General features: G+C 44.3%; 1 protein-coding gene across 1 annotated transcript in view; it reads left to right on the forward strand.

Moving 5' to 3' along the window:
- Positions 1-5,510: 5,510 nt before the first annotated feature.
- The window catches only part of si:dkey-191g9.5 (rap1 GTPase-GDP dissociation stimulator 1), a 37,889-nt gene continuing 27,226 nt past the window's right edge, over positions 5,511-16,173 (forward strand). The window contains exons 1-2 of the mRNA XM_053437024.1: positions 5,511-5,694; positions 14,671-14,775. Coding sequence (XP_053292999.1) covers positions 5,682-5,694; positions 14,671-14,775 — 118 coding nt within the window. The 5' untranslated portion in view covers positions 5,511-5,681. The remainder of the gene's footprint in view (positions 5,695-14,670; positions 14,776-16,173) is intronic.

A 16,173-nucleotide genomic window follows, 5' to 3' on the forward strand; every position in this document is an offset into this window, starting at 1 on the left:
ACTGTGGGACAAATATATACTCCAGTCCATTACTTAGTGTTGTAAGGCTTATTTTGTTTGTCCTTCCACATAAAAACTTAAGGCAGACTTGACCCATGGTGGTGATATTCCTCAGGGACTCCAATAAGGATAGGTTAGGCAGCTTCTTCAATGGTAGCTTCAGTTATTGATCTGTATGGCATCATCTACAGATTATACCGTATGTGGAAGCAGACGTGATGATTTTGCCTTGGGCAGGAAGTGAGGAGCAGGTTGACAAAACTGACAGGTTGTTGAGTTTCCCTTGCAAATGCAGAACTGCTACTTTGAGACAGTGTGGTGATATGAGTGAAAAGATATTGGTAAATCATTCAAAATGTTCTGTAAAGAAATCAAATTGAAATGTTGATCAAACATTTAGCAGGAGGAGCTATGCATCATCCAAAACAGTTTGGTATATTATCATCTTAAATCTTTATGTAGCCCCCTTTTTTACCTTATTGGACCTGGCCACAAGACTCAGGAAATGCTCAATGATGTATTTAGTATTTGCTCTGCAGTGTGTTTTCTTCAGGAACCAGCAACAGTTGAATCCTGAGAAAATGTATCTTACTTCCCTTATTTTGGAGCAAGTCAATTAAAATAAAAAGATTTAAATAGTTTGATACAGAAGAGTGGAAGGGAAAAGAAAATGAAGGTGCACAGAGTTATCCGAGCTGAAGCTGTGCATCATTGCAAACAGCACAGCATGTGAACCCTTAGCTTAGCATCTGTGGTTACTTGATCTGAGCCTCACAGGACCCATTGGGACAGGACATACTTGACCTGGTTAAGAGATTTTTTTTTGGGGAATAATATTCAGCTTCAAGTCCCACTCAGTGTGCCAACGAGGAGCAACACAGTCCTGGGTGCAGTGTGCCTTTATTGCAGTACTACAGAAGAACAAAATACATAACATAACAAAACATTGGTGAATATCAGAATCATTGCAAAAATGGCATAAGTGGGTTTTAAGAAGTAATTGAATCTTAAGAACGGTTGGTGAATGAGGATCAATGCCCCTGTCCATTTCCTCATTATCCCAGGTTACAAAAAAAGTTTGTCGATGTGATCACTTATTCTTCCTGTTATTGAAGTTATTGTTTCAGCACTTTTTTTTACCATGCCCTTTTTTTTACTTGCCCTTCCTTGGAAGGGCAACACCCTTCCAAGGAAGGGCAAAGATAAACAATTTATTGATAAGATTAGTCTCATTTAGATCTAGTTCAATTAGAAATCTCAATATTTATGATTAACAGTGAAGGTTATGGAGTTCTTAACAGTGTAATGGTTGGCAAAGTTCACTTATGCAACATTAATGAAAGAACATTTGTGAAAGAAAACATTTATTATGAACATGGATGGATTTGGATTTGGATTTTATATAGCGCTTTTCTAGTCTTGATGACCACTCAAAGCGCTTTACATTACAGTTTCACATTCACCCATTCACACACATTCATACAGTGCATCTATCCCAGCACTTTGTTATTCTATGGGGGGGCCATTCAGGGTTCAGCATCTTGCCCAAGGACACTTCGGCATGCAGATGATTCAGACTGGGAATCGAACCGCCGACCTTCAGGTTGGAGGACGACCACTCTACCCCTCAACCACAGCCGCCGTATACTATTATACATAATAGTATAAAAACCCAAATTACTAACAAACGTACTAACTAACAAAGATGTGTATGTGAGTGTATGTAAATTAGGGGGGTTCTCAAAATGGTGGCTTGCCAAAAGATTAACTCCTTCCTGTGGGCTTTTAAGATGGCCCTTAAGATAGCAGCCCCCCCCCCCCTCTTCTGAGGTTGCTTTACGACCGATAGCGGGGGAAGGTTTAACTAGGTGAAGTGGTATGCGTTTGTCTGTGTTGATGTTAAACAGATAATGAGAGAGTCAGAGAGGAAGCCTGTGGCAAGCCTAACTAGCATTAACTTTCATTAGGGCCCGAGCACCGAATGGTGAGAGGCCCTATTGTTTAACTTATAACTACAATATCACAACACATATCAAACTTCTAAACGTCACACAGAATAAAATAAACAGTCTTGCTTAGTCTTGTATAATTATTAAGCCCAGTATGTTACCAGTCCTTAGAAAGGGAGAAAGTTGAGGTTCCGTTTGCAATTCTGTGACGTCTCCGGTCTGGTCGTAAGGTTTGCCATCGCGGTCCTGTTGAGCTGTGCCGTTCAGTTGCCGGTTGAAGTTCTCCTGCAGGACATCACGTCGCTTCGAGGAGTTTGTAGAGCTTGGTTTGAGAGGAGGTTTCCTTAAGAAGATGAGCTGGGAGCTGCAACTCTGCGTTCCTCTTGTTTGGATGCGAAGACAAGGGTTGAGCTGTAGAAATCAGGTTTCTCCCTCTGCGATGCTGGAAGAAAGGCCAGCAGCCTCACTCCTTGAAGAGTTGTGGAAAGAGGAAGAGTTGGGGTAGATCTTGGTCTTATATAGGCCCAGTGACCTCAGAGGTCATGGGGCCAGAGTGACCAATTGGAGTTGACTTTTGTGGCTTTTCACACATATGTGTGAAGATGTCAAGAACAGAAGGACATGCAGTATCCTGGGAGACTGAGTTCGGGAGGCTTTCTCAGGACAAAGAGAACATGTTGCACCCTGGGAGACTGAGTTTGGGAGTCTTGGCCCAGAACATGCAGCAACAGATATAGGCCAAAAAGGAGGCCTGTAGTTTGCACAAAAAACATTTCCAAACAGTATGTTGCCCAAGGACACTTTGGCTTATTGGGATAGAACCTCCAACTTTATGGTAAATTGACAACCCGCTCTATCCCTTGAGCCTCACCCGCAAGAATGCACCATAAGGTGCCCTGGTATCTGGCTTTACTTTCAGAGGACCTGAATTGGCTTCAAGAAGTTCAGTCTCCTCTTCTCAGTGGAAGGCCATCCTGTGGCTCAGCCTGATTGCACTAATGAAGTGTCTTCTCAAAACCTTTCTGTACTGCACAGCAAATACATCAGTCTATGCTTGGTGCAGTAAAACATCAAATGATTTATACTGTTTGTGTGTGTTAAGCTTCGGTTTTTACTGCTATACAATAGATTGTTTATTGGGATGGACGAGATGACTGCTCACTAAAACTGAAGCCAATCGCCTTGGTGGCTGGTTGCAATATAGGTTGTAAATCCCACCCCATCTATGTAAGTGGATGGGACATAAACCAAATGAAAAGAACATGTGAAAAAGATTTCTCTAAAAGATAGTTTTGGTCATTTTAGGTAGGTACATTAATGTTTCTTGTGCTATTGAATTTAATTGAAAACGGACTGGCGCACAGTTGGTTGATCGAGTGTATCAGCATCACCTCGATAAAGTTGCTCCAGCCCTGATCGATCCTTAGCAGACTGACTCAAGAGGATTAAGATGCTACCATTCTTATCTGGAAAATGTTAGTTCATATCTGTATAGTGGAATGAAGTGAAAACACGTTGTCCATCTTTAAGCGCCTGTGTGATAAACCGTGTCAGTTGGCGTTGATTTGTAATTTGTTATGATTAAGCACAACATTTAGCTTCTGGTCAATGTACTTTAGCAGGAGCCGGTTCTGACATTTACTGCCAGAAAAGTATCGGCTGTCTCATTGAAAGAATAAATGTATATAAATATATATTTTTATAGATATATGTATTTACTCACTCATTTAAGGACAGAATAGTTTTCCTTTATTACATTACATTTTCACAGCAACATTTTTTATTTCTGTCAATGGTCTTTGTGCGTTGGCATGTGGCATTTGTAAACCAATAATTTTGTTGGGCAAAAGGCCAAATTAACCCTAAATGATGAAATTAGGAAGGAAGTGGTGTCAGGTCTGTCAAATCAATAAATCAGCATATAAATTGTCACAACAGAAGGCTTTTGCTTTGCGCTTGTGGTTACTCTGCTCTCCGTAATACTCCATGGCGGAAACCAGTAACGCACGCAAAACACTCGTATAAATACTACTGCCCCTATGATTTTTAGTAGTTCATCCACAAAACGCCCACCAACCAAACGTGCAATCTGTCATAATGTACCTGAAATTTAGCACTCTTTTTTGGATCTTAGTAGATCAGGCCCTCATTGTGTGTCATGGAGTTGACCATAAACTTGATTATGATTATGATTTAAATGAAGAAAACTACCTCTGCACTGACAGCAATTTTGCTGGACGTGTCGTCTTTTTGACAAGGATTCGTGCTCACTGAACAATCCTTTGGCCACTACAGGATTCATCGATCTTGCCAATCTTACACGGGCTATTGAGAGGTATGGCAAATCAAAAAGTAATATAGATTGTGCTGTTAAAATTAAGGTTTTTGTACACATGAGGATGACAAGGCTCTGAATGTGGCAATATTAGTGTGAAGATGCACAATTATTATTATTATAATTTCTTCCCCCCTATTCGCGGATGGCCCCACCCTAATCTGACTCATCTCTGGGAGGCAGGAGTCTGCTTCCGGGTGGGAGATTGACCACCTGGTGACCTGGTGCAGTGACAACAACTTGGAGCTCAACGCTCTCAAAACAGTGGAGATGACTGTGGACTTCAGGAAGAGCAAAGTCCTGCCCGCCCCATCACCCTGTGTTACTCTCCAGTGGACACCGTGGAGTCACTCCACTTTTTGGGCACTTTCATCACCCAGGACCTGAATTGGGAGCGGAACATCTGCAATTTTTGGTCGTGTGCACAGTAGTTGCATGATGGTTTTGTATGTGTTTGGGGATAAAGGGGCTGTCCTCTAACCAGAACTTCGGCAGTTTGATGCCAGTCTTCACGATTCCTTCGGCATCCGATCTTGATGATGGATCATGATCTTGTTTAAGTATTAAATGGAATCATTAATGTACTGACTGAATAACTTTTAATAAGGTTTACACGGGACCAGTGTAAAAAGTTTCTGTCCCAAAACGGACACAAGTCAGGTCGATTCGTTCAAGCAGTGTATTTACTGGAGACGAACCCAGCAGAACTCAACACTGAGAGCATGTGCGCCCTCCAAAGGTTGCTTTGTGCATGTGCAGGTGTTTCCTCTCCTCGCAGTTTCCTGTAATTACATAAAGGATGTATCATTGTATATCAGCCCTGGCAAACGTGTTGTTGTCTTCTTGACTTTTGACATAAATTTGATGCCATAGTTGTTTAACTATCATATTAAAGTTCTATCATACAAGCTACTGTAAAAAAAAAATGTTGAGCAGTGACAAATCTGGATCTTGTTGCTTGGAATAAGATATACCTTCTGAATGGTTTGTAATCCTCCTCAGACACCATCTTTTCTTTAGCTAAATAATATTCCATTAAATCTGTCTGTAAAACGTATGGTGTTTTAAGATATAATAAAACATTTTTTAAACCTTTCATTTATTTTTGCTTAATTAGAGAGAGAGAGAGAGAGAGAGAGAGAGAGAGAGAGAGAGAGAGAGAGAGAGAGAGAGAGAGAGAGAGAGAGAGAGAGAGAGAGAGAGAGAGAGAGAGAGAGAGAGAGAGAATTAACGCAATGGGGGCAGGGAGAGAAAAAGACGCCGGATAATGGGATTGAGGGAACGAGAGAGGAGAAGAGAGACGGATTGAGAGACATACACACACACTCACATAGAGAAGCAGTGCCAGCAGGCAGAGGCAGTGAGCCAGCTGACAGAGAGACTGTCGACCAGCAGCCATGACAGACACCGGTGAGTAGCTTCATATTTAACATCCTTCTACTCTTTGTGTTTTTATTTTTGCTTGATGCTATTCAATACGAGCTGTGGTTGTGTAATATCAGGCATCACACCATAGAATGTGGATGTTTCAATGTGTGTATGAGAAACATACGTTGGCTTAAGTGTCATGCTCTGTCCAGACAAACCCTGCGACACCAAGCTGTGTGTCTCAGTGGCCAGTAAGCATGCACTATTTAGCTTGAGATTGGAGGGATAGAAACTCAGTAGCCAGTTGTCGTCATGCATTACACGCTGAAGACACACCCAGCCTCATCAGAAGCCACTGCTGCTGCTGAGTAACTGATGATGTGAGGAATGCATCTTGCTTGAAGCATCATACATTTTACACACACACACACACACACACACACACACACACAATTTGACCCTCAAAACCATAGAAAGACAAGCAGACACACACACAGGACATGGGTGTTAGATCCTGACCTCACAGGCTGTGTATTAGCCCGATAGCCCTTTCCACTCAAGCTATTTTCATTCGATTTACGGGGGATTAGCTGGGGTGATTACAACCTGCAGGTCTCACCTCCCTGTGCCTTTGTTTGTATGTATGCATTGTTTTGTAAATCTGTTTGTTTAAGAAGTCCTTTTAGCTTGGTCCTGAGTTTTATTCTTTGCTAGCATTGGAAAAAAGTTGAATATGTATTTGTTTAAATTACTCTAATAAGGCTAAAGTTGCTGTTGATGATACTGGGATTTAACCTTACCAGGAAACCAGAATGTAAACCCTGAACAACTCTACGTGCATATTATGTAAAATAAACCAGTCTTGGTTGCTCTCGATATTTCCCAGGTTTTTCCCACTAATACATGACAAATGCAAAACTGAAAAACACTAAAAGAATACAAATACAGTACTTAAGGATGAAAAAGATGAGCCACACACGTTGAAGACACTGACAAAAATGTTAACGATAGGATTCAAGAGACGATGGATATCAATGGCATTGCTGTGCAATGAGATTGGGGGGATATTTCTGGGGTTGAACATCAAGCAATATCAAGCAATATCACTGGCCAAGAGCGACATTATGCTCCTATCTATCTATCAATCAATCAATCAATCAATCCAATTTTATTTGTATAGCCCATATTCACAAATCACAATTTGTCTCATAGGGCTTTAACATGGTGTGACATCCTCTGTCCTTAACCCTCAACAAGAGTAAGGAACTTAAACTAAACAAATTAAACAGATTAAAGAAAAGTTCCCACCATGTTGCTGAGGTTCAGTGTGTGGCTGTTGTTGCTGCCATCACACACAGAGTATGCTTAGGGTTGGTTGACACATGGGATATGACTTCTGCAAGGACCCAAAACACTGGAGCCGAGTGGACATCAGAATCAGAAGTATTTTATTGCCAAGTAGGTTTACACCTACAAGGAATTTGCTCTGGTAATTGGTGCTTACAATTAACATAGAAACATAAAAACGCAATAACATAAAAACGCAATAAATACAACATACATAGGAAAAGCAATAAAAAATAGAAAACCAGTATATATTTACTCACTGTTTACTTCTTATTTACTCACTTTTTTCCAAAGTAACATTTATTTTGACATAAACATTTCTGAATAAAAATATATAAAAGATAAAAGATGTAAAAAGTGAAGTAAAAAGTGATATGCAAAATGCAAAACAGTAAACAGTAAACAGTGTCCGATTGCAATATGCAATGTAATGCAGTATAATATGATATGATGTAATGTGTTAATTTAACACATCCTCAAGGTGTGGGGGCGGAATAAAAGTCCGAGTCAGGTGGGGGTCCCGGGCCTTGTTGATGAGGCCAACTGCAGCCGGGAAGAAGCTGGTCTTGTGGCGGGAGGTTTTGGTCCTGATGGCCCGCAGCCTCCTGCCCGAGGGAATAACCTCAAATAGTTTGTGACCCGGGTGGCAGGGATCAGCCACAATCTTACCTGCACGCCTCAGGGTCCTAGAGGCAAACAGGTCCTGAAGAGATGGCAGATTGCAGCCGATCACCTTCTCAGCAGAACGGATGATCCGCTGCAGCCTCCTTTTGTCGTTTGCGGTGGCAGCAGCGAACCAGATGGTGATGGAGGAGGTGAGGATGGACTCGATGATGCAGGTGTAGAAGTGCACCATCATTGTCTTTGGCAGGTTGAATTTCTTCAGCTGCCGCAGGAAGTACATCCTCTGCTGACCTCTTTTGGTGATGGAGCTGATGTTCAGCTCCCATTTGAGGTCCTGGGAGATGATGGTGCCCAGGAAGCGGAAGGACTCCGCAGTGACGACTGGGGCGTCTCTCAGGGTGATGGGGGTGGGTGGGGCTGGGTTCCTTCTGAAGTCCACAACCATCTCCACTGTTTTCAGAGCGTTGAGCTCCAGGTTGTTCCGGTCACACCAGGTCACCAGATGGTCAATCTCCCACCTGTAGGCGGACTCATCCCCATCAGAGATGAGCCCAATGAGGGTGGTGTCATCCGCGAACTTAAGGAGTTTGACGGACTAGTGACTTGAGGTGCAGCTGTTGGTATACAGGGAGAAGAGAAGAGGTGAAAGAACACAGCCTTGAGGGGAACCGGTGCTAATGGATCTGAATTCAGAGACATACTTACCCAGCCTCACGCGTTGCCTCCTGTCAGACAGGAAGTCAGTGATCCACCTGCAGGTGGAGTCAGGCACACTCAGCTGGGAAAGCTTCTACTGTAGCAGATTCGGGATGATAGTGTTGAAGGCAGAGCTGAAGTCCACAAACAGGATCCTGGCGTAGGTTCCTGAGGAGTCCAGGTGCTGGAGGATGAAGTGGAGGGCCATGTTGACAGTGCTTCAGGATTGATGGAGAGACAGAGTCTGGCCCGGCTGCTTTGCGGGGGTTCTGTCTCCTGAAGAGTCTGTTGACGTCCCTCTCCAGGATGGAGAGAGTCGTCGCTGTGGTAGAGGGGGGGAGGGACTTAGAGGTGGGAAGTTGTGGAGAGGTTTGAGGCCCTTGCTTTGGTGGGGGAGCTGCAGCTGATGGGCTGTAGTGTTGTGTCATGGGGGATGGTTTCAGGACTTTCCCATTGTCTTTCGAAGCGACAGTAAAACTCGTTCAAGTCGTTGGCCAGGCGTGAGTCGTTAGTGGAGTGGGGGGCTCTGGGCTTGCAATTTGTAATCTGCCTAAAGGCCAATGTATGCTTCTCCGTTTTGATGGACACGGACAGATAGGACCGCCTTCTCCAACGTGGAACGCCCTCTCCGGGCCTCTCCGCGGCTCCTCGGAGAGCTTTCCGTGCAGCTCTCATTTTTCTAACTACACGTCGAAATGGCGGACAGCCCACGGATAGCCCTTGGCTGTGATTGGTCCGCTAACGCCAGCATTTCGGGACATCATTATTTCCGGACCTCTAACTTCCTGTTTCATTCCCTAAATCACAATAAACCTAAATCACAACTACGACTCTATGATTAATGTGACAAGTGTGTTAAGCCAGCGGCGTTGTCCGGCTGACGGTGGCTGGTTAGAGCACTTACAGCATGTGTGTACGGTCACATACGGTTATAACGAACTTTGATAACGGGGATAGCGGGCTAGCCACCATGCTAACTGCGGTGGGAACAGCGCAAAAACCCGCTGACTTTAATCCCACGGCTCTCATGACACTGTTTCTCAAACACCGTCAGGTTAGAAGCAAACGCTTGGTAGTAGCTAGTATCGGCTGTCCGTGCTGACTGTGTGTGGAAGCTAGCTGCCTCCGTTTAGCATTAAGCTGTTGCAGCTGTTGAATTAGCAACGCAGTTTGGAAACAAGACCGGGGAACCGCTGCGTTAAGACACGATAACATAAGCATTTTGACCCGCTGGGTGTCACTTTATTTCAGCAAAACTGTCGCGTCATCAACAGCCTTTTTCTGTTGTCATCGTTCACTGTGTGTGAGGAGCCGGGAGGACGTAAATAAACCAGCGTGGACTTCTTCTATATACCTCATGAGGTAGGCTTCTCTAAGCTCGACTTCCGTTGCGCCATCTACTGTTCTGGCGGTGAATTGTTTTCGGAACAAAAAGGCTCGTAGAACTATAAATCAAAAAGGGTCCGTCCGCTCCGTCCGTCCGTCCTTCCGCAACGGACTCGGAGAAGCATACAGAGGCCTCAAGGCTGAATTATAGTCCTGCAACTGCAACCGCGGAAGGCCACGCAGCTGCATCGACGGACTCGTTTTGGTTTATACTTCTCTAACGTGATGCGCGTGTTGCAACGCAATTCACCGCCAGAACCCTAGGCGGAGTAAAGTTTTTTTTCAAAGACAATACACACAAAGAATTATAAAGGCCGAATTATAGTCGGGTTGCACGTACGCACGCATGGACGCAAGACACGCAACACGCCCCTTTCGTGCCCTCTGCAGGCTTGCGTGCGTCGGCCAATTTTTCTAACTATACGACAAAACGACGCGAGCCTCACACAGCCCGCAAGGCTTGTGATTGGTCTGCTTACTACATCCCGTCCGGAGTCTAGTTTCCGGTTTCATGCCCCACAATACGCGGAAATCACGGAAGATTTAGAAGAACGAATATGGACCAAATAGAAGAGCACTTGGCAGAAGAGATCCGAAAGTATGACCACTTGTATAATCCGTCACTAACTGGCCGATTTGTCCACATAGCCTATTTCTGGTGGACAAATCGGCCAGTTAGTGACGGATTATACAAGTGGTCATACTTTCGGATCTCTTCTGCCAAGTGCTCATCTATTTGGTCCATATTCGTTCTTCTAAATCTTCCGTGATTTCCGCGTATTGTGGGGCATGAAACCGGAAACTAGACTCCGGACGGGATGTAGTAAGCAGACCAATCACAAGCCTTGCGGGCTGCGTGAGGCTCGCGTCGCTTTGTCGTGTTGTAAAGGCCGGCGCATGCTTCTGCAACTGCGTCGGCGGCGTTTCACGCAGCTGTGTCGCAGGACTCTTTGTCATTCATGCTTCCCCAACCTTCCCCAAGCGCTGCGCGTCTTATACAGCAATTCCCCGCCAGAACACTAGGCGGAGTAATGTTTTTTGTCGAAGACGACCTTAGACACGCCTTCTTTCTTCTTCGTCGATTGTTTATTTACATAGCCACTGCGGCTCCTCGTAGCCTTTTTCTGGCGGACAAATCCGCCAGTCAGTGACGGGTTATACAGTGCCTTGCATAAGTATTCACCCCCCTTGGACTTTTTCCCATTATGTACTGTTACTAACTGGAATTCAAATAGACTTAAATAAACTTTTTCCCGTTTGATCAACAAAACATGCATAGTACTTTGGAGGTGCAAAATAAATTTTATTGTGACACAAACAATAATGAGAACAAAAAAGTTGACATCTGTTGGGTGCATAAGTATTCACCCCCCTGTGTCAATACTTGGTAGAACCCCCTTTCGCTGCAATTACAGCTGCAAGTCTTTTGGGGTATGTCTCTACCAGCTTTGCACATCTAGAAATGGAAAGGTTTGTCCATTCTTCTTGGCAAAAAAGATGAAGCTCAGTCAGATTGGATGGAGACCGTCTGTGAACCGCAATCTTCAAGTCTTGCCATAGATTCTCTATTGGATTGAGGTCTGGGCTTTGACTGGGCCATTTTAAGACATTAACATTCTTTAATCCAAACCATTCCTTTGTAGCTCTGGCTGTATGTTTAGGGTCATTGTCCTGCTGGAAGATGAACCTCCGCCCCAGTCTCAAGTCTTTTGCAGACTGCATCAGATTTTCTTCAAGGATTTCCCTGTATTTGGCTCCATCCATCTTTCCCTCTATTCTGACCAGTTTCCCTGTACCTGCTGAAGAGAAGCATCCCCACAGCATGATGCTACCACCACCATGTTTCACTGTTGGGATGGTGTGCTCAGGGTGATGGGCAGTGTTGGGTTTTCGCCACACATAGCGTTTTGCATTGAGGCCAAAAAGTTCAGTCTCATCTGACCAGAGCACCTTCTTCCACATGTTTGCTGTGTCTCCCACATGGCTTCTGGCAAACTCCAAACGGGATTTTTTATGGATCCCTTTCAACAATGGCTTTCTTCTTGCCACTCTTCCATAAAGGCCAGATTTGTGGAGTAGACGACTAATGGTTGTCCTGTGGACAGATTCTCCCACCTCAGCTGTGGATCTCTGCAACTCCTCCAGAGTAACCATGGGCCTCCTGGTTGCTTCTCTGATTAATTTTCTCCTTGTCCGACTCTTCAGTTTGGGTGGACGGCCTCCTCTTGGTAGGTTTGCGGTTGTGCCATATTCTTTCCATTTTCTTATGATGGATTTTATGGTGCTCAGAGAGATGTTCAAAGCTCTGGATATTTTTTTATAACCTAACCCTGCTTCATATTTCTCCACAACTTTATCCCTGACCTGTTTGGTGAGCTCCTTGGTCTTCATGATGCTGTTTGTTCAGTAATGATCTCCAACAAACTCTGAGTCCGTCACAGAACAGGTGTATTTATACTGAGATTAAATTGCAGACAGGTGGACCCTATTTACTAATTATGTGACTTGCAAATGTGACTTGTGAATGCAATTGGTCGCACCAGATCTTTGTTAGGGGTTTCACAGTAAAGGGGGTGAATACATATGCACTCAACACTTTTCAGATTTTTATTTGTAAATAATTGTGAAATCCATGTAATATTTCCCCCCACTTCCAAATGATGCACTATTTTGTGTTGGTCCATTACATAAACTCACGATGAAATAAATTTTAATCTGTGGTTATACCATGACAAAATGTAGAAAAGTCCAAAGGGGGTGAATACTTATGCAAGGCACTGTATAAGCGATCATACTACCATACTACTCTTCTATTTGGTCCATATTCTTTCTCCTAAATCTTCCGTGATTTCTGCCGGTATTATGGGACATGAAACCGGAAACTAGACTCCGGACGGGATGTAGTAGGCAGACCAATCACAAGCCTTGCGGGCTGCGTGAGGCTCGCGTCGCTTTGTCGTATAGTTAGAAAAATTGGGCGACGCACGTAAGCACGTAAGAAGAGATACATAAGCACGTAAGGGGCCCGGAAGGGCTCTTGCGGGCCCGTGAAAACGCAGAAGCATGCGCCGGCCTTTAGAAAAATTGGCCGACGCATGCAAGCCTGAAGAGGGCACGAAAGGGGCGTGTTGCGTGTCTTGCGTGAAGCGTGCGTGCTTGCAACCCGACTATAATTCGGCCTTTACAGTGATCCAGAATGTTCTCCTCTCTGGTCGGGCATTTAATAAATTGTTTATATTTGGGAAGTTCACGGGTGAGATTTCCTTTGTTAAAGTCCCCGAGGACAATAACTAAGGAGGCCGGGTTAGTCCGCTCCACACACAGTATCTGATAAGCGAGCATGCGTTGTGCCTCTTGCACGTTAGCTTGCGGTGGAATGTAAACACCGACCAGAATGAATGAAGCGAACTCACGGGGGGAGTAGAAGGGTTTGCAGTGAATGAAAAAATATTCCAGATCAGGAGAACAGTGCTGTTGAATCACTGTCACATCGTTGCACCAGCCAGAGTTAGTGTAAAAGCAAATACCTCCACCTTTCGTTTTGCCGGAGAGCTCCGTGTTGCGGTCCGCTCGGAAAAGTTGGAAACCAGCCAGCTGCAGCGCAGAGTCCGGTATAGATCCACACAGCCACGTCTCCGTGAAGCACAGCACGGAAGATGAGGAGAAGTCTCTGTTTTTACTAACTAGTAGCTGGAGTTCATCCAGTTTGTTGCACAGTGAGCGCACGTTGGAGAGGAATATTCCCGGAAGCGCTGTGCGAAGTCCCCGCAGGCGGAGACGCACAAGAGCGCCGGCCCGTTTACCTCTCCTCCGCCGCTTCACCGTGTGAACAAAGGTGAGCGCACCTTTGACCAGAATGTCCAAAATATCGATAGATGAGGCAATAAAAGTCGGTAGTAATTATCAGGAGTTATATCCCTGATGTTCATGAGCATCTCTCTGGTGAAAGAGCTCCCGGTTTTTAAGCAGAAAACTGAGTTAACTAACAATACAAGACAAAACATCGCGCACCAAATCACCGAATCAGCCTTACTCGGCGCCATCTTAGATTGGCTTGAGAACCCTCATGCAGTGTTGCACGAACATTGACTGGGACCCCTGATGTAGGAACACCGTGGTCGTCTTCCAGGACCCCCAATGCAGGATGAGAAGGAACTTTGGTGGGGATGACCTACTCAGGGTCTGTCTGGGTGTCATTCACCAGGCTGAGCAGCTGAGGCTTAGTTTGCCTGGGAAACTGAGGCTCTGGATGGCTGGATAACTGCTGGGAACCTGGTAATTTTGTTCAGGCTAGAAGTGGGAAAAGAGGCTTATCGCCACTGGGAATGTGAGTCTCAGTTGTCTTTGGTAGTTTGGAAGATCATCGTCTATATGACTTATGCTTCCATCTGAATGGCTCCAACCATTTTATTTGGGAACAATAGCAAAGTGACTACCCCAAAAAGAGGACATTTAGCATTTTGATCGTGTGAGTAAGATTATTGGACAATGTGACCGAGTGTATATAGTGATAGACAAGTCAGAGTGAAAACAGGGTCTGAAGATGAACTGGCAATAAATACTGCCAGTATCGGGAACTACCTCAGCAGTCAGTTTGAGAAACTGAGCATTAGTTTATGCAGAGCACAAGGTGCAGTTGCTGAATCAGATGTTTGATTCTTCTATTACATTCACTGGCTGATTCACAGCTCTGTGTGTGACTAGCCATGCCCCATCATACAAAGATGTGCTGCACAGCCAATTACAAGCTTATGCTTTTAGGTATTACTTTGCAGAAACTCTGGCCATTTACTCTACCTAGTGTACATGCATCTATTGTGATTTACTTCTTGGTATTTAAAATTCTTCCAAGATTTAGAGTTTATATGTATGTATTGGAGGGGATAAGGAAGTCCTTTGAAGCTGACATGTTGCTGATCTTTACTGTCAATATTTTGTGGTCTTGTATGTTTGTGTTTGTTTCAGATTCTCTAAGTGAAGCACTAAAGGCTATCAGTGTGAGTACAGAGCTAATTGAAGAGGAGCTCAAGCCTCATTTGGACACGGTACTATCTTCTTTGCTGGAAAAGAGTAAGTCATGTCACACGCACAGAGCACACACTTAGGTTGTCATAGGTCACTTTTAGGGACATTACATAGACTTAAAGGGATAGTTCACCCAGAAATGAAAATTCACTCATAATCTACTCACCACTATGCCAATGGAGGGTTGGGTAAAGTGTTTGAGTCCACAAAACACTTTAAGAGTCCCAGGTTTAAACAGTGTTAGAGCATAATTCAATACAAGTAACTGGTGTTCAAAGCTTCAGATGTAATTAAACAACAGAAAAAACACGACATGCCTCCATACTGCTCGTGTGGTGTCAACCAAGTGTCCGCAAGCCCCGACATTCATATCCGACTCTAATTTAGCAAACTTAATTTGATTTACAAAGCCTGAATATAATTGCTGTTCCTGTGACTGCAGCAAATTGACCTCAAGCCTAAAGAAAAATTAACTTAATTACTATTTCCCTCTTTTTGCCAACATTCCATTTATAACTGTGGGTTTCTTTTTCATAAGGTGCCCTTGTCTCCAGGGCGTTTATCTCCTCCAGTGTGCTCTCCTCCCTCTCGATTCCCTGGCTGCTGCATTGTGGGACCGCTTGCAGTGAGAGACCTCACTCTTGCCAGGGCCCTGATGGCCATTGTCAGACCAGATACAGCGCTGACAAGCTGCCTGGTGTGCACTGCGTGTGCTCTACAGTGGCCTGAGTGTTGCACCTGAGCACTTGTGCCACAGAGAGTGAACTGCACCTGCTGCTCAATATTGGTCAGAGGCATCTCTTCCACCAATAAAAGACGACAAGTTAATTTTTTTCACTTATCGTATATATCGTATATATAGATTTTGTGATATTGCGTCGCATTTATTAACATGTTAGCTTTTTTTCTTGAAGGGGATTGTGTTTTAATCAATGTATTTGCTAGCTTTGTATGACCCTGGGAGGAGAGACCTCAAGTTTCTGTGGCTCCAACTTCGTCCCAGATAACAGCGACCAATGGTTTAGCTATGGTGCACCTTACATCACTACTTCTACCAGGCCTTGAGGGAAGAACTGTCAGGACATTCTCATTATCGTTTGCGGCAGCAGTTATATACGATAATGGGTGTGGAGCTGGTTGTGGTGATAAAGAGAGACCAGCGTACCTCCACCAGAAGGTTGCTGATCATTTTGTTTTCCACTGCCCACAGGCGCCGGTGGTGCTGCTGCGCTGCTGATGTTCCAATAAACAGTGTGATAAACACATATAGTAGGGATTTAGCTGGATACATGGTGAGTCATTCTCACCTAAAATTTGACAGCCCTGGGACCCTATGTATAAAACAGTGCCTAGGATACATACTAAAAGTGTACATGCACACAAAGCAGAAAAAGGCATGTCCAGAAAATAAACCGATTTATAAAAACATGCAATGTTCCCTTT

The sequence above is a fragment of the Pleuronectes platessa genome, chromosome 12 (assembly GCF_947347685.1).
Source record: "Pleuronectes platessa chromosome 12, fPlePla1.1, whole genome shotgun sequence".
NCBI lineage: Eukaryota > Metazoa > Chordata > Actinopteri > Pleuronectiformes > Pleuronectidae > Pleuronectes > Pleuronectes platessa.